Source organism: Neoarius graeffei, chromosome 3 (assembly GCF_027579695.1).
Source record: "Neoarius graeffei isolate fNeoGra1 chromosome 3, fNeoGra1.pri, whole genome shotgun sequence".
Taxonomy (NCBI): Eukaryota; Metazoa; Chordata; class Actinopteri; order Siluriformes; family Ariidae; genus Neoarius; species Neoarius graeffei.
The window spans coordinates 70,148,072-70,172,233 of record NC_083571.1 but is presented as its reverse complement, the minus strand read 5'-3'; the positions used below and the strand labels follow the sequence as shown (position 1 = coordinate 70,172,233).

Here is a 24,162-nt window from a genome sequence, read left to right as displayed (position 1 = left end):
TTATCCTTCTACAGGGTCGCGGGCAAGCTGGAGCCTATCCCAGCCGACTACAGGCGAAAGGCGGGGTACACCCTGGATAAGTCGCCAGGTCATCACAGGGCTGACACATAGACACAGACAACCATTCACACTCACGGTCAAGAGTCACCAGTTAACCTAACCTGCATGTCTTTGGACTGTGGGGGAAACCGGAGCACCCGGAGGAAACCCACGCAGACACGGGGAGAACATGCAAACTCTGCACAGAAAGGCCTTCGCCAGCCCCGGGGCTCGAACCCAGGACCTTCTTGCTAACCACTACTCCACCGTGCCGCCCCGTGGTTTAGCATTCTACACAAATTCTAGACAGTTTGGCCGGCTCAGTTTTGATTTATCCTCATTCAGGTATTTGCAATCTCTAGGAGCTGTGTAATGTATCTTTAATTGTTATAGCATTTATATAAGGCATTACTGGATATGCACAAAATAATGAAACAACAACTCTGGACATGAACAGTTAGAACTGTGTTCTTGGTGTGCATAAATGTCAAACCTTTGGTCAATCCAACCTGTATAACCAACTTCCAAAGTCCTTATTTCCCTTATAAAATCCTTATAAGATGTAAATTAAAATGATTTACCTAAAATTTGAATGATAATTAACAATGATATATCCCAGGTACTTTTTATTCAATATTAATAATAATAAACTTTAAGAATGAATACAAAGCTTCAATGTTTGACAAAAAAACTACAAGGTGTAAATGTCATGTGCTCTTTTATCATAATTGATTATAGCTCTAAATAAACAGTGAAGGTTTTTTTTTGTTAAAAAGAATCCGTATAACTTTATTTGTACGCCCGTATACTATGTTTATTGAATCAAATCCATATAAAATACGGACATTCTGTATATTGTGCATTTTAATCTCAACGAAAGCTTCACTGAATCGATTCTTTAGAACAAACTCGCATGCGTGTGAATCAATTTACTTGATTCACTCTTGATTCTTGACTCAGAATCTACGGAAACCTTATTTGTATTCCTGTTTTCAAATTGTAAACAATAATCATACTCTCATGAAATTAAAGTATAAACTTTCCTCAACCCATTACGTGTGCATGAACTCAACAAATGCAGTCCATGCGTCTGTATCGATTCGCTCGATCGAGTTATTTTTATGTTTCGTCCCGAAAAAGATCCGAATCGTTTGTGAATCTCATCACTGTTAGAAATCCAAGAGAAGAGATCCTCTTCCCTTAACATCATCAGAAGACAAATCTGCTTCTTAATCAATTAGTTTCAGCGTTTGGTGAGTAGATCATCTGTATTTTATTTTATATTCATTGTGTGTTGATAGTTCGAAACTTGTAACTGGAAAGTTATCAGGAAAGTCACGAGTGGTCTGCGAGGTGATCTCTGAACAGGTCCGCGAGCACTCTACAAGACTATTAATGCGTTTTAATAATTAATAGTATAGCTATTAATGCAGTTTCATGTCTAGAGCTTATAAATGACGAATACGAAGTATGTGACGGCAAAATAACATTAGAACTCTAGTTCCCATGATGCTTGTGAACTGGGCATGCGCACTGGATAAAAGAAAAAGCAGCTCTTTAGGGCAAAACTCTCGTCTCATCAGATTTGGGCAGTAATTCTATGCGTTCAGACCTTAAATAATGAAATAACTGTACAAGCAAATACAACACAAAAACCATTTTTAAAACATTCACTTAAATTAAACAGACATGGTAGAACAGAAGAAATATATTTAAGGCTTAGAGTTTGATTAATTCAGCCAAATCAAATATCACTTTCAGATTTGAAGATATTTATCAGGAGTCATTTTTAAAATATTGAGTATTATACCACTTCCTGTTTAAAGGCATAATAAAAGGCATCAAATATATTTACCCTACATGTGAATGGAAATGCCGAAAAGTTTAATGTTTAACCTAATGTTTAATGTTGATCTAAAACATTTTAAAACTGATCGTGTAGTGGTATTTTTATTAATCATATGTAATTCTAACCTTTAAATATCCTATATACTCCTGTTTCTGACGCGTTTTAGCGAAATGTGGACTTGTCTGGGAAGCATGAAATTAGTTCAACAGCGAGCTAACCCGCTTTTTACTTCATTTTTGACATTTTTTAAATAATTGTCGTCCTATTATAAATAATATTTTGAATAATTGTTCCGTCTCTTTTCTGTCTCTGTCTCAGTCAACATTGAGATAAGGGCTCCCAGACTGTTACAGATAGCTATAATATAAACAAACAACTCATGCAAGAACAGCAGGCAAGGACAGCCACAGAAATCTGCAATGGGCAGAGAAAATCATTATTTTTGGCACTTTCTCACAATAATGAATTTAATAAGTAATCTCTTTATATTACTAAGTAAATTCCATATACATAAAGTCAAAATGTCCAAGACAACCAATTTTCATTCTCATTAATACTGTTAATTGAATTAAAAATGTATTTTGAGTCTCTGTCACATATCGAATCAAACAAAAAGTGCTTATCAGCTATTCAATTTTATTCAAATTACATTCAGTGAAATTGTTTGTTATTTCAATTTGCCCTGTTTTTTTTATCTCCTTTTCTTTCTTTAAACTTATTGCTACTTATGAGGCTAAGCTTAAACATGTTCCTCCTAATTTCGAACTATTGATATGAAATGCTCTGATTAATTGTTTGCTGAGTTTTAAACCTCCATACTTTTGCCTTTAAAAACCACAGAGGATATGGAATGGATAGGCTTTTAATGTATTTAGTTAACCATAATTTTTTTCCAGCAAGAAACAGTTAACAAACGTTTACTTGAATAACTTTTTGTTTATAAATCGGAGACTTGGGTTTATCTTTATTTAACCATTAAGGAAAAAAACTTCATAAATTATCATGAAATTATCATGATTATGATACATTGGCTTGTATAAGTATTCATTGTCCTTGAACCTTTCTGCATTTTGTTGTACTGCAACCTGGAACTTAAATTGACATGAAACTACACAAAATATGATTTAATAAGCAGTACCTCTCTCTCTGGATGTCATCCTACAGTCTCTTCTTGAGCAAGGCGTGGTGAGACACTTTACACAAGATTTACGTAAGATTAATGAATTGATTTTTTCTTCTGTAATATCACAGGTTCCTGCTCATCATTGCTATTTTTCCATTAATGATCTCTGTTCTGCCTTTTCCTGCCTTTTTTCCATGCACATGAGGAGATAGCGTTTGGACTCAATGTTCCATTGACTCTCTTGCTGTTTTTTTTTTTTTTTCCAGCTGTAATTCATAATGCGCTCTGTGACCTTCTCCCTCCCTCAGGACTCTGTGGTCTGTGTGTTCTGGTATCTGCTGAGTCACCAGAAATCTGCCAAGACACTGACACTTGCGCCTGCTCCAACATCTGGCGCATAAGGGCTTTAAGGTTTCCAGAACCAAGCTGCAATATTGCATGGACACTTAAGTATATGAACTTTTGAAGTTTTGAACTTTCTCAAGGCTGCCATTCTAGACACAAAACGCCCTGCAACTAAACATGCACTGATGTCTTTTCTGGGTCAGAAAATGGATCCCTGACTGCTCTTTATATGACAAGCTTCTCCGTTCTGCAATCTCTCATCACGATCCACTACTACTGACGCTATGGTGGTCGCTTATCACTCCCTCAAAAGCACCCTGCTCACTTCAAGCCCTTCCACCTCTATGCCTGTGAACACCAAGGCACAGCCTCTGGGGAGCATGAGGGGGGGGAAATGCGTTTGTGTTTTTATCCAAAACATTAGACATTGTTGCTCAAGGCTTACCTGCGTGTCTGGGGGCTGTCTCCGCATATGCTTTGATGGTTTTAGATGCGGAAAAATTGGTTTTGTCTCACCCACTGATCTTGCACTCGTCACATCAAGTTAAACAGGTGTTGCAAAATTTACAGACCCATTAAATTAATTTAATCAGTAATTTAATAGATAATTAAATTAACATATGACTATTTATTCTCTGTTCTACTAACAATCTCGAAATTCGTGTCACATCCTCTTTTGATAATGTAGGTCGCGCTCTCGCACACCTCCTTAATTCTCGGGATGATACTTGGGATGACATTGATATTGTCTGTCTAAAAATCGTGCATACTACTAGTATCAGGTCTGATCTCTCCTCCAGCCCTCTAGGGATGGGGGAAGTACTCTTTGTTGATGGTTATTCTGTGGTTATTCTGTGTGTTCAATCAATATCAGCCTGATATTCTGCATGAGACATACGCTCTTCCGTTCTCATTTGATTTTTGTCATCTTGATTGTGGACAAATTCTCTAAATGGGTAGAAGTTTTTTTTCTGTTTTCGAGAGAACACGAAGGTAGTTACTCGTTTTAATACCTAGTTATAATAATAATAATAATAATAATGATACATTTTATTTATAAGTGCCTTTCAAGGTACCCAAGGACACTGGACAGTAAAAAAGAAAACAAACAATAAAAGCAGAACAATAATAATAAATCAAGAAATCAATAATAATTATTATTATAGTTATGGGGTTTCAAATGCCATAGACTCAGACAAAGGTACCCCTTTTTACTTCAAAAGTCACACAAAACCTTTGTAAGTATCTCTAAACTAAACTGGTGTTTTCACATTCCTCAATCCTCTGGTATCGTAGAACGTACTAATCGAACATTGAAAGACAAATTAATTAAGGTCATGCAGGACACAGGTTTAGTTCTGTAATCCATAATTCATTCTGGCTGAAATTCGCATGACACCAAGAAATTATTTTTGGAAGACCTTTCCCCTCTCCCCTGGAAGAAGGGAACTCCGGCTCTGGGTACCTCTGATTTGAAAATGCATATGGATGAGTATTCTGCAGCCCTTTAGATAAGTTGTATAAAATTTGTACCAAGGTCAATAGTACAATATCTCCACCACACACCCCTTTCATGTGGGAGACAAGTGCTGGTGTGATTTTTTTTTAAAGTAATGATTTGGACAATTGGGAAAACAATATAATGGGTCTGCAGACATAGTCGCCATTACTTCTACTGCTGTTTTAACTGATCTTTTTCCACAGTGGATCCATGCCACGCGATTGAAGAAGGCTCCATAACAAAGTTGTGTTACAATGACAAGTTTGCTACTAACGTTTTCTCTGTGTCCCGATAATCTCTGTTCTCTCTCTCTGTCTCTCTATTTCTGAGCTCTACACAGATTCAACTGAGAATCCTCAAGACGTTGTGAACAAAGAGGGGAAGAGATCTTCGCCCCATTTGGAACCAATCATCCTCACTACAACCATGACAGTCCTCATCACGGGTTTCGTGACTGCTTCATTGTTGCTCGGGGCAGGGCTACCCGCCCGAGCCTTCGTGACTGCTTCATCTTTTGCTCGGGGCAGGGCTACCCGCCCGAGCCTTCGTGACTGCTTCATCTTTTGCTCGGGGCAGGGCTACCCGCCCGAGCCTTCTGGACCACGTCATTGCTCGGAGCAGGGTTACCCGCTCGAGCTGGACTTCGAGACAACATCTTCTGGACAAACTTCGCTAACTGGACTGCGCAAGCGCACACCACACGAATGTGTTATGTCTTTCATCTGATGCTGTCTTCTACTATTATTACACATCTCTATGCTCTGAAACTCTGTATTCTTACAGGACTCTGTTCTCACTATAGGTCGATATGCCTTCTAATTTCATTTTTCCTCACTGTTTTAGAACAAATTACTCTGAAGGAAGTAGCGTGTATTTGGGACGAATTAAGAGGTTTTGAGTTTCTCTAAGCTCCGGTGAGGTGGGACGAGGGCTGGTCGGGCATGCCCGCCCTCTGAGCACCAATATACGTCAAGAAGGGCAAAGATTAACTCAAGATTAATTCTCGATGTAATCACATATATGATCATGAGGTAATAATATATGATCCTAGGATTTGATAATAGTGATACTATTATCAAAGGGGGGGGATTGTTAGGTTTATATAAGTATTATTCTTGACCAAGAAGGCAGTAATTTATTAAAATGGTGACAAAATTAAGGATTAACTTCGGTTCAGTTAAAAATGACCTTCTGTCTCGGCTGGACATTGTTTGGGAACATTTTGTTTATTTTGATATGAAATGTGTATTTTTGATCAGAGATGTGTCTGAACGACGCCAAGGTCTGTTTTGATGTCAGATCGACCCACACACACTTTAATGTTGGATGTAATGGTAGCCTTATTGCTGAACAAAGAGTTAAGACTTTATATTTTAGATCTAAGATCTAAGTTAGTTTTATAGTTTTAAGTTAGTTTTATAATTACAGAATATAATTTAGGGTTGTTAAGACCTTATGATTCTAATGTTAAGACTTCATGAGTTTAATCCTGAATCCTGTTTGACCTTTCTCTGGTGAAGTAGCATTTCTTTGCTTTGCCAGACATATTCTTATTTTTCGTATGACTGTCTTTTAGGTTTGTTCTTATTTACTTATAACATATCTTTGTTGAAAGATTCCGTATGTGCGTAAGCAATGTTTGTATCTTGCTATCATGTCATATGATCAGATATGTTATTATGTTATGATTATTTGACCTGCCCCAAGATCAAGCTGCTCACTTGCTCGCAAGTCAATCACACACACATACATCTGAACATTCCATCAGAACAGTGATATAATTAAAATGTGACCTGCTCACACACACACACACACACACACATAGACACAGATATCAAAATGATGTCACTTACTCACACCCTCCCATAGACACACACACACACACACACACACCCTTCTGTGAGGTCACATACAAACACACACACACATTCGACAGACACAATAGCCGTTTGGAGAGATTATGATTTGTTATAAAAGGTGTTTGTAATCTTTCATCTTTGGCGAGAATACTGTGAATAAACAGCAGTTAAACCGATCTCTGGTTCTCTGTTTTTTTGCGGTGTTCCATCCCAGACGTCTGGGTGGTACGAGGGCGGGGGTCCCGAGAAATAAGTTGACCGATTGACCGTTTCAGACTGGGTTGAACCCCAACAACATGGAAACTCAGTTTTAGCATTTTTTTGCATCTGGATAAAAGAATTCTCACAATCTTCACTTTAATTAAAGTTTTAATCTCTATTGGTCTCAGTGAGATGAAATTAAATGGAAAGAAATGGTGCAATCGATAACTCATGTTTATGACACACACATGCACACCAGGGCTTTACATTAACTTTTTTGCTCACCGGCCACTGTGGCTAGTGGTTTTCCCGAGTCACTAGCCATTCAGCCTTTTCACTAGCCACAGTTTTGTTGCCAGGAAATCGCAGTTTTTTCTTCACCATGATACGTTAAAGTTCGGAAGATCTAGATTTAATTATGAATGGCAGCGTATAATGTATCTCTACAGTAGCACTCAAGTATTCAGTGCTGTTAAGGTAGCTCCCTATATGAAAACATGCAACCAATTCAGACAAAAATATAAACAGAGTATTCTGTTTATTGAACTCAAATTCAAGCCCCTTACAACATGAAGCATCGTATAATATGAAAAATAACATTCAGTACAACTGAACTGATTCTAATATTAAAAGTCCAATTCAAAACATTTATCATTGAAAAAACATTTGATGTTTTGATATGCAAGTATTATCAAGGATTATTATGTATATTATCTATTAATAGTGTGTGTGTGTGTGTGTGTGTGTGTGTGTGTGTGTGTGTGTGTGTGTGTGTGTGTGTGTGTGTGTGTGAACATGTGTAGAGAGAGACATTAAATGTCCTCATTACATTCATCATCAGATGAGTCTGAATGGTCCATGAAAAATGGTCTTCGTGACCTGAGGCTTCCAGCAGGCCATAAGTTGAGCTGGGGCGGGATCAACAACTTTCCAATCGCGTGAACGTTTCTAAACAGCAGCTCCATCCTCTCCAGCTCAGCCAACTTCATGACAGCCAGGGACTGAAAGCAATGCTGTCCTGTAGTGAACCAGCCGTCTTCGCCGGTTTTGCTGTTATAGTACCGATGTGTGCATTTGACTTTTTGTGGTCCTTTATAGAGGGTTCCCGCATGACGTCACCACGCCGCGAGATTTCGGTAGTCACCATATTGGAAGACCAAGTACACATCTATGCAAGTACATACATACATAAAACAAACTACACCTGAAATGTAGCCAGGGCCGGTTCTGCCCTAATCTGGACCCGGGTGCAACATCGCGCAACCCCCCCCCCCAAAAAAAAAAACACACCAGTCTAAATCAGGACAACCAGTGTTCGAACTACGGGGGTACTCGGGGGATCCGAGATCCCCTGAAACAGACATGAGATCCCTTGAAAACATGATTTGGGAAATGTTGGGGGGTCTCTAAAATATTGGCAAAATGATGTTTATTGACATAGCAATCGTGTGTAACGGGAAGCATTTGCATATCCGAAGTGTTGTGTTTACATCAAAGCTAAAATAAACCGATATGACAACAACTGCCAGGTTGGTTGTTGAGTAGCCTGACTGTTTTTTTTGTTCTTGTGTGTGGTATCATTGTTGACGCGAGGTTGTTTTTTGAACATGCCAATGCGGACACGATTTCCCCTGATGAGTTATGACTTCAGACGCGATGCGTGTGTGGAGGTGTGGAGTCCGCGTGATATGTGCGTAAGATAGGCTTCTCGTGTTTGGAGATCCGCACGCCGAGACAAGCGCAAGCAACCCCCAGGGAAAAAAGGGACCCCCCGAAAATATCGGCATAGTTCGAACACTGAGGACAACCATCACATAACTATAACTATAAACATTTTAAATCAACTATTTTAACTAAATGGGCTATAATAAATAAGCCTGCAGGCAGCCACGGTGGGCTGCCTCAGAAAAGTAACCATTCAATGACACAACTGAAAGCCTGCAGCCACGGCGGGCTGCCTCAGAAAAGTAACCATTTGTCCTACCTTAACTCGTTTTGCATTTTCTGCCTCCTTTTTTGTATTTCGACCCTCCGTTTATTTTCTTTCCTTTTCTGAAAACCCGATTTGTGTCCAGACATTTTGTTCTGGTACCAACGAACTAACTCGTCAGGTCTCGTCTCTCGAGTCCGCGATGAAGGGCAACAATTGATACATTTTTACAAACAGCCAATAGGGAGGTTGTGACGTTCAGGCTCTCCTTTGCTCACAGACACTCAGTAATGCACTTATTCTCTGTCTCCTGGCAGAAAGCTCCTTGGTTTGCTCCCCTTGTGTCTCAATCACAGCTGGTATTCTGTAGAAAGACTTCTTTTCACCTTTCCCATCAGCTTTGTTGGAACACCCTAACACAGCACAAAAGTTTACCATTGTAGGTTTATGATGAATCAAGTGCCTCGTGGGTTTAAATTCCGCGCACTGCCGTTATTTCCCCCTGATCACGAGTTTGTTGGTCTTCCAATATGGCGCAGGGTCTGTTTACTTTCGGTTTCCGGTGACGTCAGTGGGAAGGGTCTATAGTTTCGAGTTTAAAATTACTGGTGCCTGTCTTTGCCAGACTTTCTACAGTCTTCACAGTACAGGGTATTTTCGGTTTTGCTATGAACTAGCCAATCTCACCCAGACTTCCATTTGTCATTGAACTGTCTTATCTTCCTATTAGCGTCTTGTTCATCTCCATGGCCATAGCCAGCTATGAGGCCCCCGCAGTCCAGACCTCGGTCATTTTTGAGAGCTGAAAATACATTTGTACGCTAAATATTCAACTGGATAAAAAATAAAGAATAACATTAAAACATCTCCGTAAAAAGTGCATTGTTAATGATGTTAAACGTTGATTCTTTCTTCTGTGTCTGTTTGGTGCGCGCGGCTCTGAGACCAAGAACACAAAAGCAAATAAGCGTGCGACTTGGTGGAGGAACGCAGTGCAGGAGACACATTTTTTTCATGGTAACCATCAGCGCACTTTCATCAAGCTGTTCAATTTACATTTTCAAAGCAGCGTAGTTGTAGCCTATCTTGTTTGTGATTTTAAAAATACATCATTCGATAAGCCAAAGCAATAGAGTGGAAAGTTTCAACTTATGTTTGCCTTGGATAACTTTGCCTAAAACATGGTGGTGTATACTGATTTTTTTTCCCAGAATTTTTTTTTTTTTGTGTAGGTGTAACGGATGCCAGATTGTTAATGCATCTTAGTTCCATAGGCTACATGGTTAGGGGATCTTTTGTCCTCATTGCTTGGGGCAGATCAAACCATTAAACAAGCTTAAATTATGCTTACTCTTGCCACATACATGATTTTTTTTTCAATACTTATGATATTCAGTTCAAACACCATTAAAAGTAATTTCAGGAACAGATCTCTTGTGTGATGTGTAATTCACCCCCTCATTTCAATATGGCGAACATGTTTCGGTGTGCGCTTTGCGCATCACGGACCTCGGGGATTTTAAAATGCTGCTCCGGCGCTGCGCATCTCTGCCCCTTTTCCCTGAGCAGCAGGGTTTGAAACTCCAGCTATGGAGCACTTGCATGTGACATCACAGCCGATCCAGATTGTGACAGATGCCATCTTGTCGGTCAAACACCATATTCCGCCTTCTACTTCTACTTCTGGTTCTACTTCTGCTTTTACTTCTACCTTTTCTTCTGGAAAACCCTACTATATACAATTCTACTACAATGGCTGCGGCTACAAGCTCTCCCTACCTGTGCACGTTTTTTATGTTTTTTGTGTGTATTTTTGCGTGTTCTTCGTCTGTACCGGGCTTCAATATCCACTACAACCATATGGACTTACTGGACATTGGTTTCCAGCAGAAAATGATGGTTTGTAGCGATTTCCATTGCATGCACAACATTCCGGACGAGATAGCGAGACCAGCGGGGTCTCCGTGGATTGTTATCAGAAGCAAAGCAAAGGAGGCGGTGCCGGGAGCGGAAGCAAAAGCGAGGCTGCAGAGCCGGCCTGTTGATTAAGCTCAGAAAACAGCCACTCAAACCTCCACTGCTAAGCCGCTACCTCTCCAACGCCAGATCCATGGTAAACAAGACGGATGATTTGGAATTACCTTATTCTATTCTATAATCAGCTGGTCAGTGCTATACTCAATACTTAAGTGACTTACCCATCCAATGAGGATTTTTGTTTACAAGATGCCACATCTGAGTCGCTGACAAATCCTGAATTTCTGTAAAGATAACTGTGCAGAGATTTATAAGCACGCAGTGCTTCACCACTGAACAGCGAGGGAAAGTTAATGAGGTAATTATACACGTCTGGGTATTCCGCTGGCAGTTCAAAATCTGGTCGTGAAAACTCCGTCCGGTAAGCCATAAGGGTCACTAATCTGTAGATCATTTATTTTAGACATATATCTAGTTATCTGTTCATTAGAAAAATGAGCCGTGTAGTCCATCGGTTGAAATTGATCCATTCTGTACACGAGTGCAGCAGTATTCAGCGGTGTTTTTGACCGACAAGATGGCGGTTGTGTACTTTCCGGTCACGTGACTGCAAGCTCTCTATATACCGCCAAATAGTGTGCTTGTCAGTCGTCAGCAACTTTGTTGCTTCGTTCATTAACCGCAGGTTACCGTATCAGTGATTTTATCTGAGACATTAACGAACGTTCTAAACAATTCTAACATGTTGTGTCAGAATGTTTATGAAGGTGCTCATGGGAGTTGTAAGCACGTAATATTACATTGCAATGCGTTTATTATATCAGATGCCTTCAAAGAAAACTACAATTAAAATATATTGTCATACCACAGAATGAACCACCCGCCAAAGTGGCTAGTGGGACTAAAGTCATTACCCGCCAAAGCCGAATTTTACCCTCATTTGGCGGGTGGGCGGGTGCTAATGTAAAGCCCTGACACACACACAGAGCAAGAGAGAGACAGAGTGAGTGAGAGAGATAGAAAGAGAGAGAGAAAAAGGGAGAGAAATAAATAAATATCACAATTTTGATGAATAATCATTATTTAGTTATATAGATAATAAACTTGTGAGATTTCACACTTACGGTTAATTTTGGAGTCAGTTACTTACAAACATTATAAAATCTTGTTAATATCATATTTCTAACACGTTTTCCTCCAAATCTATAATGTAAAGGTTCTGAGGTTTTGTAGAGGTCTTCAGATTTATTTTGAAGCAATTTGAATATCAAGTCAGCAGATTATTTCATGGTGATTCATCATCATTGTTGATAATTATCATCACATATTTATAATTTGTGCAAATTGATTTATTTCTTCGAAGAGACACTCCATTATTTGTGCCAGATGGAACCACAGAGCAAAATCCTAAAACACAACATGAATGTTAATAAATTAGAGTGTAAATTAACCGGTCTTTAATAAATGAATGAATGAATGAACTGTGAAAATAGAGAACTTAAAACACCAGAAAGAAGCAAAGCTCCAAAATATGTCTGAACGATCAAGTTTTAAAAGTTGATACTAAAATCTCAGAATTGTCAGATAGCTCTTTCAATAAAGCTTGAAAATTTCAGGTTCAGCAAAATTGGTGGAGAGTAAATGAATACTTGTGTGTGAGATGTCTGCTGTCTGCACTTTCCTGACCTAATATAACTGACCTGATATTACACACACACACACACACACACACACACACACACACACGGTGGTCTGGCTACCAATCTTTTACTAAATTACTGAGCTCATATTTGAGTCAAGCGCACGTAAGAGTCTGAGATGGAATAAAAGCTCATCTGCTCTCGCCATCTTCATCCAGAGTCATCCACCAGAGTGAGACGTTCTTCATCTGCAGGATCAGGTGAGGAACACACACTCAAAAAAATAAAACATTGGATTTATTTAACCGAGTTACGGCAACCGGTCCCACGAAACTGTGTTAATTTAGATGTATTGAATACAGTTATGTTGAGTTTATTCAACACATAACTGTATTCAATACATCTAAATTAACACAGTTTTGTGGGACCGGTTGCCATAACTCGTTTAAGTAAATCCAATGTTTTTTTTTTTTTGAGTGCAATGAGATGTTTTCTCTGTGTTCCATTTAATGTTTTGTGAATTTTTGCTCACAGATCATTGATATTAGCATGTTCTCATGTTCCTTCTCATGTCCCTCTGAGACCATGTAGTGTGCTGTGTTCTGCTTCTCATTCATCTCAGCAGGAGGTAGGAGTGGGGTAGGAGTGAAACGGGTCTCAACCTCTAAGTTCTTGGAGACAGTGATCTCAAAGGCAAGGCAAGGCAAGTTTATTTATATAGCACATTTCATACACAGTGGCAGTTCAATGTGCTTTACAGAAGTAAAAGCAAAACAGTAAACAATAGAGAATAAAATTACATAAGAAATATAATAAGAATTAAACAATAGTAGAAATAAAATAATAAAATGAAGTAGAAGTTCAAATAGGGGGAAAAAAAACCCCTCTTCTGGTCGGTAAACACTCAGACGGTGGTTAAGAAATCCCAGCAGTGGCTGCACTTCCTGAGGCTGCTCCGGAAAGCCAAACTAAACAAGGATTTGCTAGTGACATTCTACCGATCCACTGTAGAGACTGTGCTGGCATACTGCATCACAGTGTAGCATGCTGGCTGCTCAGCAGCAGACAGAAGAGCCCACCAGAAGGTCATCAGAACAGTAGAGAAAATTGTTGGCTGTCCCTTGCTTTCTCTGGAAACCATTTCCAATTCACGATGCCTTAGAAAAGCCAGCAACATCATCAAGGAAAATTCTCACCCTGGTCACAAACTGTTTGCTCTCCTGCCCTCAGGGAGGTGCTGCAGGAGCTTGAAAAGTAAAACAAACAGACTCAAAAATAGTTTCTTTCCCTGGGCCATCAGAACTAAGAATTTTGCAAACACATGATTTGCAACCTCATACATTAAGTGCAATAATAAACTGTGCAATAACTTCATGTGCAATAACTGTGTAATAATAATCATCATCACGTAGTGTGTTTAATATTTTTATTGGTTTTTATGTTTGTCTTATACATTTTATGTCTGTCTTGTCGATGAATGTGTTTTTTTTTATCATTATCAGATGAAGCACTTCAGTTTCGTTGTACTGTGTACAACAACAATAAAGGCATTCTATTCTATTCTATTCTAGAGCCATCATTTTAACCATAAATATTTAGTGGTTATGGTTAAGGGCGGCATAGTAGTGTAGTGGTTAGCACTGTCGCCTCACAGCAAGAAGGTTCTGGGTTTGAGCCCAGTGGCTAACGGGATCCTTTCTGTATGGAGTTCTCCCCGTATCTGTGTGGGTTTCCTCCGGGTGCTCTGGTTTCCCCCACAGTTCAAAGACATGCAGCTTAGGCTAATTGGTGGCTCTAAATTGACCATTGGTGTGTGTTTGTCTCTATGTGTCAGGCCTGCGAGGATCTGGCAACTTGTTCAGGGTGTACCCCACCTCTCGTCCATAGTCAGCTGGGATAGGCTCCATCTTGCCCGCGATCCTGCACAGGATAAGCGGTTATGGATAATAGAAGGATGGATGGATAGTTATGGTTAAGATTCCTCTGCGTTCTTGTTCCAGTTTCACATTGGCATAGATTTTTTTCAAACTCTACAAAAATGCTGCCAAAAGTTACCATGAAGAGGCAGTGATGATTTAATATAGCAGCCATGATAATATCATGCATGCTGAATGTTATATCCAATTATTGACACATAACTTTCTCTGAAATTTGAGATGATGGTTTTGCATTTGGTTTTGTTTAAACAAAGAGTCTGAAAAAAATGGATATCTGTCTTCATCATCCATGTTGTAAATTCTCCCCATTTCTTTATCTTTCTATATATAAGAAAAGGACAAGGAAAGTAAACAGATAACCTTTTTAGAGAATCATGTTCAACCAGTTGATCTAAAGTGGAGCCACTGAATAAACACCAGGTTTCAGATATTCATATTACAGGTACATTTTAATGTTCAGTGCATATCTTTACTGTTAGAGCCTGGTGGGTGTTGGTCTCCAAGTGGAGAAGTTCAAGTATCTTGGGGTCTAAGTGATCTAATCTAGGCACATGCTTGGATTGGATTGCATAGTCATACTGATAGCTGACAACTGGTGCTTAAACAATCTCCCACTGAAGAATGTCATTTCTACCAAAGGGTACTCAGGACAGCATGATAATAATACTGATAATAAATGGTGGGGTGCAATATGGACATTCCTAAGAGCTTTCATACTGTTACAATGGTGAGTCAATATGCTGAGTTTGTTCTGCATTTAGAACACGCTCACAGTTTGGGGGAAATGAAAAAAATGGGAGACAGGCTTGTGACAATTCAAGGTGAGTTTTATTCTCACTTTATTCCTCTTTTCAGTGATTTTATTTTACTCTATGCACACTAAACACACAACCCTACACAGGTGAGACTCATCCCATGTTACCTGCTGTTTCGACCGGCCTCCTCTCCATCTACACCTGATGCTTGACCACACCCTAACCCTGCTACAGCATTGTTTTGGTTTGATGCAACATGATTTAGCAGCCTTATTTTTTCTTATCACCTGCCTTTAATACCCAAGGAAATCAACAGTAAATCAATAGTAATGTACCATAATGAGCATAATGTGACAATGTTTACAAAATATTGACAAAAAAGTGTTTTTTAAACATTTTATTGACTGTATTGTGTATATTCTAAATGGTTATACATATGTAAAATAGAAATAAAATACAATGGGAGCATTAAGTCAGTGCTATATAGTTAACGGTCATATTGTTATTATGATTGCAGTCAGTATATTATATATGAATATTCAAGGCAGACAGAGTTTATTAACTGTTTCTATCACATTCTATATATTCTATATAGAAATGAATATGGGGTGGCACGGTGGTGTAGTGGTTAGCGCTGTCGCCTCACAGCAAGAAGGTCCGGGTTCGAGCCCCGTGGCCGGCAAGGGCCTTTCTGTGTGGAGTTTGCATGTTCTCCCCGTGTCCGCGTGGGTTTCCTCCGGGTGCTCCGGTTTCCCCCACAGTCCAAAGACATGCAGGTTAGGTTAACTGGTGACTCTAATGCCGCTTTTCCACTACAAACGCGGCTGAGTCGGGCTGAGCCGTGCCATGCTGAGTCGGGCTGAGTGGGGCTGTTGGAGTTGCATTTCGACTACAACCGCGCTGAACCGTGCTGGCTGGAAGTGGGTGGACACATTGGGTGGAGTTAGCGAAAGTGGGTGGACATCACGTGATGTCGTTAAGCAGCGCAAACAGTGACATCAGTGAGCTTTTAAGCGGTAGTCTCACGACCCGGAGAGTAAACAATAAACATGGAGGACATGGAGTTGTTAGTGTTGCTGGTCTTGGTGCTGTGGCTTGTTGTCACTGACAACGCGGACAGATACTGGCAAGAGCGTATAGATGAGGCGAGGCGCATAAGGCTTCAGAAATTCTCGTAATTCATAATTCTTCTCCTTCCGGGTTTACGGTGTTTACAGATCCCAGCGCGCTCGCGGGGCGTGTGTGGGCATGTGAGGACACTCCTCCTCACCAATCAGTGCACAGGGGAGTGTCTGCTCACGCCCCCAGCCTCACTCGGCTCGGTTTGGCTCGCTTCAGCCCCACTCCAAAACCATGCGAGTTTTAGGGGCTAAGCAGGGCTGAAGCGAGCTGAGTCGTGCTGGTTTTTGGTAGTCGAAACGCGAGCCGTGTCGGGCTGAAGTGAGCTGAAGTGAGCTGATAAAGGGTAGTGGAAAAGGGCCATAAATTGACCGTAGGTGTGAGTGTGAATGGTTGTCTGTGTCTATGTGTCAGCCCTGTGATGACCTGGCGACTTGTCCAGGGTGTACCCCGCCTTTCGCCTGTAGTCAGCTGGGATAGGCTCCAGCTTGCCTGCAACCCTGTAGAACAGGATAAAACGGCTAGAGATAATGAGATGAGATGAGAAATTAATATTTACGAATACACCCTGATACATTACACCCTGTGTTCCAGTAACTGAACACACACTTTTCAGCTTTCCCCTCATCACTGTGTCAAGTGGCGACTTGCAGCAAAAGCTGCAAGTTAATTAGGAAATATTTGCCATAAAATTGCAAAACTGATTTTACATTTCAGGTGGCAAAGTCAAAGAGGGTGTGTTACAGTTATGTGTTTATTCCTCTACCTGTAGCTAATGATTCAAAGATTAAATGTTGTAGGTTAAGCATGATTCTATTCACATTGCAATCTACTTTGACTTAAAGATGAGTATTTGGACATTACAGCTCATCCTTTTTTTCCTTGTGGAAGACGTTTCCATCTGGCTGCACCCTCCAAGACACTGTAGTGTTCAATATGCCATTTTCATCCAGTTTCTGTTTGATCTGAAAAAAAAAAATGTATAACTAAAAAATAAATTGTGTTTTGTTCATGTTGGATGTGAGGCACCTCATGAACCAGGTGTATTCACTGTAATCACAAAAAGCTAAAAGTAGCTCCTGAGTAGCTCCCAGCTCATTGGATGTATTGATGCCAATATTTAGGCTTCTAGTTTTTTTTTTCCATAATGGTAAATTTTCTTATTTTTGTTTTTATGGTATGTCTATTTTGTCAGTGATAGCTGGGGAAAAATGCACATACATGTGTTAAATGTAGAATGGTTACTTTTCAGGACTGGGGCTTAGTACTCATAACTTTAATTCATAACATTAACCTTTTTTATGTGTTTAACCTCAGGCCAATGTTCCATATGAGCAAAAGTTATAACGACATCATGTCTTTCACCTGATCTAAAATGGACGACTGCACAGCAGGATCAAGCACACTTCCATCAGACTTCACCTTCAGTTTCATCTGAATCCTCCTGATTGGTGAAACTGTGGAACACACACACACACACACACACACACACACACACACACACACACACACAGCACTGTCGAAACAATTGCAACTGCACAATACAGTAGTCACCTTCCACGATGAAGAAAGTCCCCTTAAAGCCTGAGTAGATAAAACTAAATAAATATAAAAGCAAATGCAAAGTCAACTATGTATAAATATTGACACAGGATTGCCAACTTACACAGCACATGATAGAGATGGTGTAGCATAACATTAACGTTGTGAAATGCATGCCAAACACTGATTGGCTGATGGCAGCCATGTTCTTGTAACCCAGTTATAATCAATCTACCAAATTTCGGCTTGAGTGGACTCATGGTTCTGAAGAAACTTGTTATATTTCTATAGTTATTGAGCATCAGATAAATTCTAGGACTAGTTATTAATAAAGTAGGTTTTGCATCTTATGCAAACGAGCTCAAAATCATAGTGGGCGGAGCTTAAAGATCCAAAGTGCAAACTGGCTTGCACTTAGTGACAGAATCAGTACTTGGTGCTTGGCCCCCTAATGATAAACTAGTTGTTGCTTATATTTGCCCTGGTGATATAATTTCTGAATAAATAACAGGAAAAGTGGCATGGATTCATTAATTAACAAACCCTTTTGTGTCTGGAGTGTATTATTCCTCTACCGTACATTAATGCATCCTGATTAGTGCTGGAATTCATTAGACTCTTGCACACAGACAAACTGAACAACTTGTGGATAAAAATTCTGACTCTGACATGAATGAATGTTCAAACTACATTTCCTCCCTTAACTTTGTGAGTTTTTAACATCTACTGATTTTGAATCCTAACAGGTTTGGAAAAATATTTAATTTTTAATGTTTAAGAACATACATTTCATGGTAAACTATTATTTTGTGTTGCCAAATTACTCCCACTGTATCCCAGTGATAGAAAAACCTTTTTATTCTGCCAGCTCTGAAGTGAAACAGTAAACTCAGATGTGTCATTGAGTTCAACACTGGATAATTTCTTTGTGTTGAAAATGTGCATTTGTGTGACATGCATTATTTACACGAGAGTCTGTGTTTCAATAAATTACAGGGTTTGCCAAGAAAACATGGGGAAAATTGTGATGCCCTGCAATGTCACTTCATCTTCGCTTAAAATGGCAAGTCATGTGACTCTCGAGGAGCTGGTGATAAATAATATTTTTAAAATAATGCTCATAGCATTGTTAAAATTTCTTTTGTTGGTCAGGAGAATGTGAAATATCAGACAAGCATGAAGGGTGTTAGTAAACCCGCTGAGAAAACTACAAGCATGGATACCCTGAACTACAGTTCCCAAGACACACAGCGCCCTCTGTCTCCAGCCGACTGAATCTCAGCTGTCTCTCATTTCCTTAATCACCTGTCCCTCTATTTAAAGGGATAGTTCGGGATTTTTGACATGAATCTGTATGGCATCCCCATCAATAGTGTCGTGCAAACACACTGACTTACCCCTGACAGCATCCTGTGAGTCCAGTTCTTGTCCAGTTTTGGTCCAGACGAAAGTAGTCCGGCAAGTTTGTTGGGGTCACGAAAGTAAAATGTTTTTCGTCTCAAAACAGTACGTGTTCAAAAGAGTGATATATTTGCATAGGAGTCATTCACGATTCAGCCATGACACGGAGCAAAAACATGGCTGAATCCTGAATGACTCCTATTTGTATAAATAGGGCACTACAGAGGCAGCAGTGGTAGTTTCTTTTTCCCTGCCATGGAAGCGCACTTGTATACTGAGGAGGAAAGCAATTTGCATTACAGCCATGAGGCAGCTCGGCTCGGTTTTCCCTTTTGGGCGCTCTCGTTTTCTGTTAGAATTTGGTAAAGAAAAAAAAAATATATTATTTACCAGCTTACCGGGTCCATGAACATAAATCTGACAGCTGACAAGGTCGGGATATAAACGAATTGAATACAAACCACCCGCTGGGACTCCTACTTATGCGGCTCCAGCTTATCCTTGAAGCTGGAGCCGCAGCTGGATGAAGCCGGCAGCGCGCAGTGATAAGAAGGGAGAGAAAATAGTGCCAAGTGATTTCGAGGTCTGACTTTTTATTTGGCAACGGTTTTGTGATGCAAATATATCACTCTTTTGAACACATACTGTTTTGAGATGAAAAACGTTTTACTTTCGTGACCCCAACAAACTTGCCGGACTACTTTCGTCTGGACCAAAACTGGACAAGAACTGGACTCACAGGATGCTGTCAGGGGTAAGTCAGTGTGTTTGCACGACACTATTGATGGGGATGCCATACAGATTCATGTCAAAAATCCCAAACTATCCCTTTAAGCTCTCCAAACAGACACACCACTGGGAAGTATTGTCCTGCTAGCTCAGTTCATAGCAAGCCTCATATCTTTTCTGGCTGCCTCTTGTATTTCTGACCCTTTGCTATTTCTTCCAAGTTTTTGCTCTTTGTCTTTCCTTCACTAAGTTGTTCACCAATCACCCAACCCTTGCTAGTTTACTGAGTCCGATTCCTATCTCTTGTCTTGGCTTTGTTGACAGTCTGCACTCCGCTCTCCTCTGTGCATACATCTGTAAGTGCCTGCATTCTAACAAAGGGCAATTAAGAGATCACTCACTCGATTCACATAAGAAATAGTGTCCAGCGCTGCAGGCTTCATCCTGGAAATTTCCCTGATAAAAACTCCCACAGCTCTCCGGATGTTGTGCGTTATTAGGTTGTCCAGGAATCCACTGGAGGTCTGAAGCGATTGTATCATTCACCCATTTCCATGTGTCCCTAAACAGGCCAAACCAGGAAGAGCCCTGGGCCAACACCACCTGCGTTAACAGGTCGTTGTCTGTTTGGTCAAGTGCACTGGCTAAATCAGTGTGAAATTCTCGGCAGTAAGACTGAGCTTCAGACCAGGACAGCGCAGGATTACTGACTCCAATAAATCTGTCAGCACCGCTGTTGCCTTCTGCAAAATCAAAATGGGTAAAAAGAAATAGACACAGTATTACTGTCTATACAGTGACTTCATCTTTACATTTAGAGAACAATTCTGGTTTTTTTTTCCATCTAATCTTTCCCCTAGTGTTATTTTTAACCACAAATTTTGGCTGGATGTTTTCATTTGGAAGAGAATTCCCACTCTGTGACGTGTGTTCAAAAAAATCTAAAAGTGAAAAACACCCTCATGCCAATACCATGTGAATGTCACTATGAGAGTGGGTCAACACCAAAATAATATCCGCACTGGTTGTGATATAGTGCTCCCTTTTGGAGCTGAGGTAAGAACTAGAGGGTTTTGTTTTTGGTTGTTTCAAGTTGAGAAGAGCAAAAAAGCAGAGATGCCAACATTGACGCATGAAAAAGAGTAGCATCTCCGAGTGCAGCGAGGTGAAGCTGAGCAAAGCAAGGCTTCCTGTTAGACTGGGGGGCTGGGGTCCACCAAGACCCTCAGAAACCAAATTTCAGGGAAGCTCTGAGATGCAATGTAGGCCATTTTTTACCTACTTTTTGAGGAAAATAAATGCAGGGTTTACTGTACAGTATAAGCTCAATTATCCAAACCCTCTGGGGAAAAAGTTTGACTAACTAAGAGGCTATTCAGATAAAAGGGGTTCCGATAACTGAGCTTGTAATGTAGTACAGTGTTTCAGTACTTTCATCATGATCAGCACAAAAGCCAGAGTAAAAGACAAAAGATTTCTGTATATGTCTTTCCATAACAGCAAAATTAATACTGTATTTACTTCCTGAACTGTGCACCAGTCTAATATTGGACTTAACTTAATAAAGTCAATACTGAAAGATGCCCATTCATACATCATTTAATTAAAGTGCACATGCTGAAGTTGCTTCGATAATTTGTTGTATATAGCTGATATATACAACATATATATACAAAATATATATATAGTATATTTGCTTTCTCCAGTGTACTTTTGTTGTATGACTGTCGTCACTTTACAGCTGATCCTAGTTTGTGAGAGAAATCGAAAGTTTCATTTCTGGAACACGACCAATGAAGACAGTTTGCTTCCAGGAAGACGGCTATGCATCACTACCGCGCATTTCTGAGCGCTGCATTTAACACATGCATGAATCATGAATGAATCAGGTCACTTCTTGGCCAATCACAGTGCAGCTAACATAAGGATATGGAAGTTCCTGGAATTATGCGAATCAGTGTAAACAATAACACATGGAACAGTCTGAATGCTGAAATATGTTCATTTGATTGATACACAGGCAAAACCAGTTGAAAACGTATTATTTTCAGGTCTACGCATAGCACTGTATTTGTGCTTCAAATCCGTAGCTGCTACACCTAAATCATGTATGTTGGCATCTCTGTAAAAGGGTTTAAAGGCAATGTGTGGTTAATAGCCATAAAACAAGCAAACAAAAATTTAGAAAATTAAAAATCAGGATGTTTACTCACCATTGTAGCATATAAAGGGTTTCAATGCTGTGCAGGGTTGGTCCTTCCACACCCCGGAACCTGATAGGTGCCCACATGACTCCTGGGCATAGTAATTATCAGGTTCTCCACTGTACCAATTCACAAAAGTTGTGTTTCTCAGTGGGAGGTCGTTGAAGGACCAGCGCCAACTGTCCACGTCATTGTACAGTCCGATCCAGAGAGGCCAGGTTACCATTATGTTATTTGCCACCAGTTCTCTTAGCTTTAGCAAAACTCTCTGATCCTGAACCCTAAGCAGGTCAGTATACTTCATCCTGCAGTAACTCTGAGCATCGGGCCATGACATGACCTCCTGGACGTAAAACAATGCAGAGTGTGGGAGCGGAATGGGGAATGTGATTGGCACAAGACCTGTTCACAATAATTTATTTTAGAATGCAAAATGAAATTACCAGTGGTCCAGTTCAGAACTTCAGAATAAACATAAGACATAAGTAAGTAAGTAAGTAAATACAGAAGAGAAGAGAAGATCTGAAATATGAAGAAAAAGTGACACTGCTTATCAAAAAAAGATGTTTATAAAAATGCTCTCACCCATGAGACAAAGGAGAAAAAGATGCAGCTTCATGATGGATGAAAATCCTGAGCGATGGAAAGAAATGTGTTAAATGCTACTCAAAACCTGGAGGGTAAATTTTAAAATATAAATAACAAGCATATGTTAAATTAAGGGCGGCATGGTGATGTAGTGGTCAGCACTGTCGCCTCACAGCAAGAAGGTTCTGGTTTCGAGCCCAGTGGCTGATGAAGGCCTTTCTGTGTGGAGTTTGCATGTTCTCCCCGTGTCTGCGTGGGTTTCCTCCGGGTGCTCCGGTTTCCCCCACAGTCCAAAGACATGCAGGTTAGGTTAAGTGGTGGCTCTAAATAGACCGTAGGTGTGAGTGTGAATTGTGTGTCTCCATGTGTCAGCTCTGTGATGACCTGACGACTTGTCCAGGGTGTACCCCACCTCTTGCCCATAGTCAGCTGGGGTAGGGTGCAGCTTGCCTGCGACCCTGCACAGGATGAGCGGTTATGGATAATGGATGGATGTTAAACTAATACAATGTGATGTCCATATACAGTGTTGTGTAAATGTCTTAGGGACTTAATTTGCTGAAATATTAATGAAAGAATAGATAGAAGCACATGTGCTCTGTATGAAAAAGTATCCTGTAGGATCCAGCCATTTTAACCCTATTATCTTTTCCAACCCTGACAGCTAACAACCCTTTCTAGTGTGAGAAATTCTACCACAATTTCAGTCAGCCTTTTCATTCCATGACTTGTGTAAGATCATGAGTTTAAAAAAGTACATTATTCTTTATATCAGTTCAGTTTATCTGATATTTGTAAGAAAATTCATACATTGAAATGAATGTTCTGAGCTGAAAGTTTATAGAGAAGAAAGCTCATTAAATAAGATTTGGATAAGATGAGTAATGGGAGACGAATGTATTTCAAACTAAAAGTTACTCAAGCTACGTTTACTGAATCTGAGGAAGCCACATGTCCCTTTGGTACCACCTGCTTTGATTCTCAGCCCATTTGAAGCAGAAGCTTTCATTTGTCACATACACTCACCAGCCACTTTATTAGGAACCCCCATCCACTTCCTGTTGTCTGTAATTCTCTAATCAGTCAATCCCTTGACAGCAGCACAATGCATAAAATCATGCAGATACAAGTCAAGCGCTTCAGTTAATGTTCACTTCAAACATCAGAATGGGAAACACTGTGATCTCAAAGTGTGACTTTCACTGTGGCATGGGTGTTGGTTTGAGCCAGATAGACTGGTTTGAGTATTTCAGCAATTGCTGATCTCCTGGGGCTTTCACACACAACAGTCTTTCGAGTTTACACAGAATGGTGTGGGGGAAAAAACCCATTGAGTGAGTGACAGTTCTGTGGGTGGAAAGAAACACCTTGTTGATAAGAGAAGTCAGAGGAAAATGACCAGATTAGTTCGAGCTTTTTTTGC

At 40.0% G+C, this 24,162-nt stretch overlaps 1 protein-coding gene and 1 long non-coding RNA gene across 2 annotated transcripts; one reads left to right on the top strand and one right to left on the bottom strand.

The window, feature by feature from the left end:
• The first annotated feature begins 1,000 nt into the window (after nucleotides 1-1,000).
• On the top strand, nucleotides 1,001-6,886 carry LOC132882872 (uncharacterized). Its single transcript, XR_009654252.1, has 3 exons — nucleotides 1,001-1,292; nucleotides 3,053-3,098; nucleotides 3,320-6,886. It is a non-coding gene; the product is annotated as an uncharacterized LOC132882872 (long non-coding RNA).
• Nucleotides 6,887-17,135: 10,249 nt separating this feature from the next.
• On the bottom strand, nucleotides 17,136-23,887 carry LOC132882595 (putative C-type lectin domain family 20 member A). The gene is made up of 6 exons (XM_060915685.1): nucleotides 23,766-23,887; nucleotides 22,737-22,784; nucleotides 22,161-22,553; nucleotides 20,349-20,690; nucleotides 17,641-17,732; nucleotides 17,136-17,240 (listed from the first exon to the last, which is right to left on the bottom strand). Exons 1-6 carry the CDS (start codon nucleotides 23,788-23,790, stop codon nucleotides 17,136-17,138), a joined length of 1,005 nt encoding a protein of 334 aa, XP_060771668.1. The 5' UTR covers nucleotides 23,791-23,887.
• Nucleotides 23,888-24,162: the final 275 nt, after the last annotated feature.

Excerpts from the sequence above, each read along its gene's own strand:
- LOC132882595 (XM_060915685.1), bottom strand. The coding sequence starts at position 23,790 with ATGGGGGTTCCTAATAAAGTGGCTG. Across the intron at positions 22,554-22,736 it reads TTTTCTCCTTTGTCTCATGG|GTCTTGTGCCAATCACATTC; the intron begins GTGAGAGCATTT and ends TATTGTGAACAG. Across the intron at positions 17,241-17,640 it reads AGTCGTCCATTTTAGATCAG|ATCAAACAGAAACTGGATGA; the intron begins GTGAAAGACATG and ends TTTTTTTTTCAG.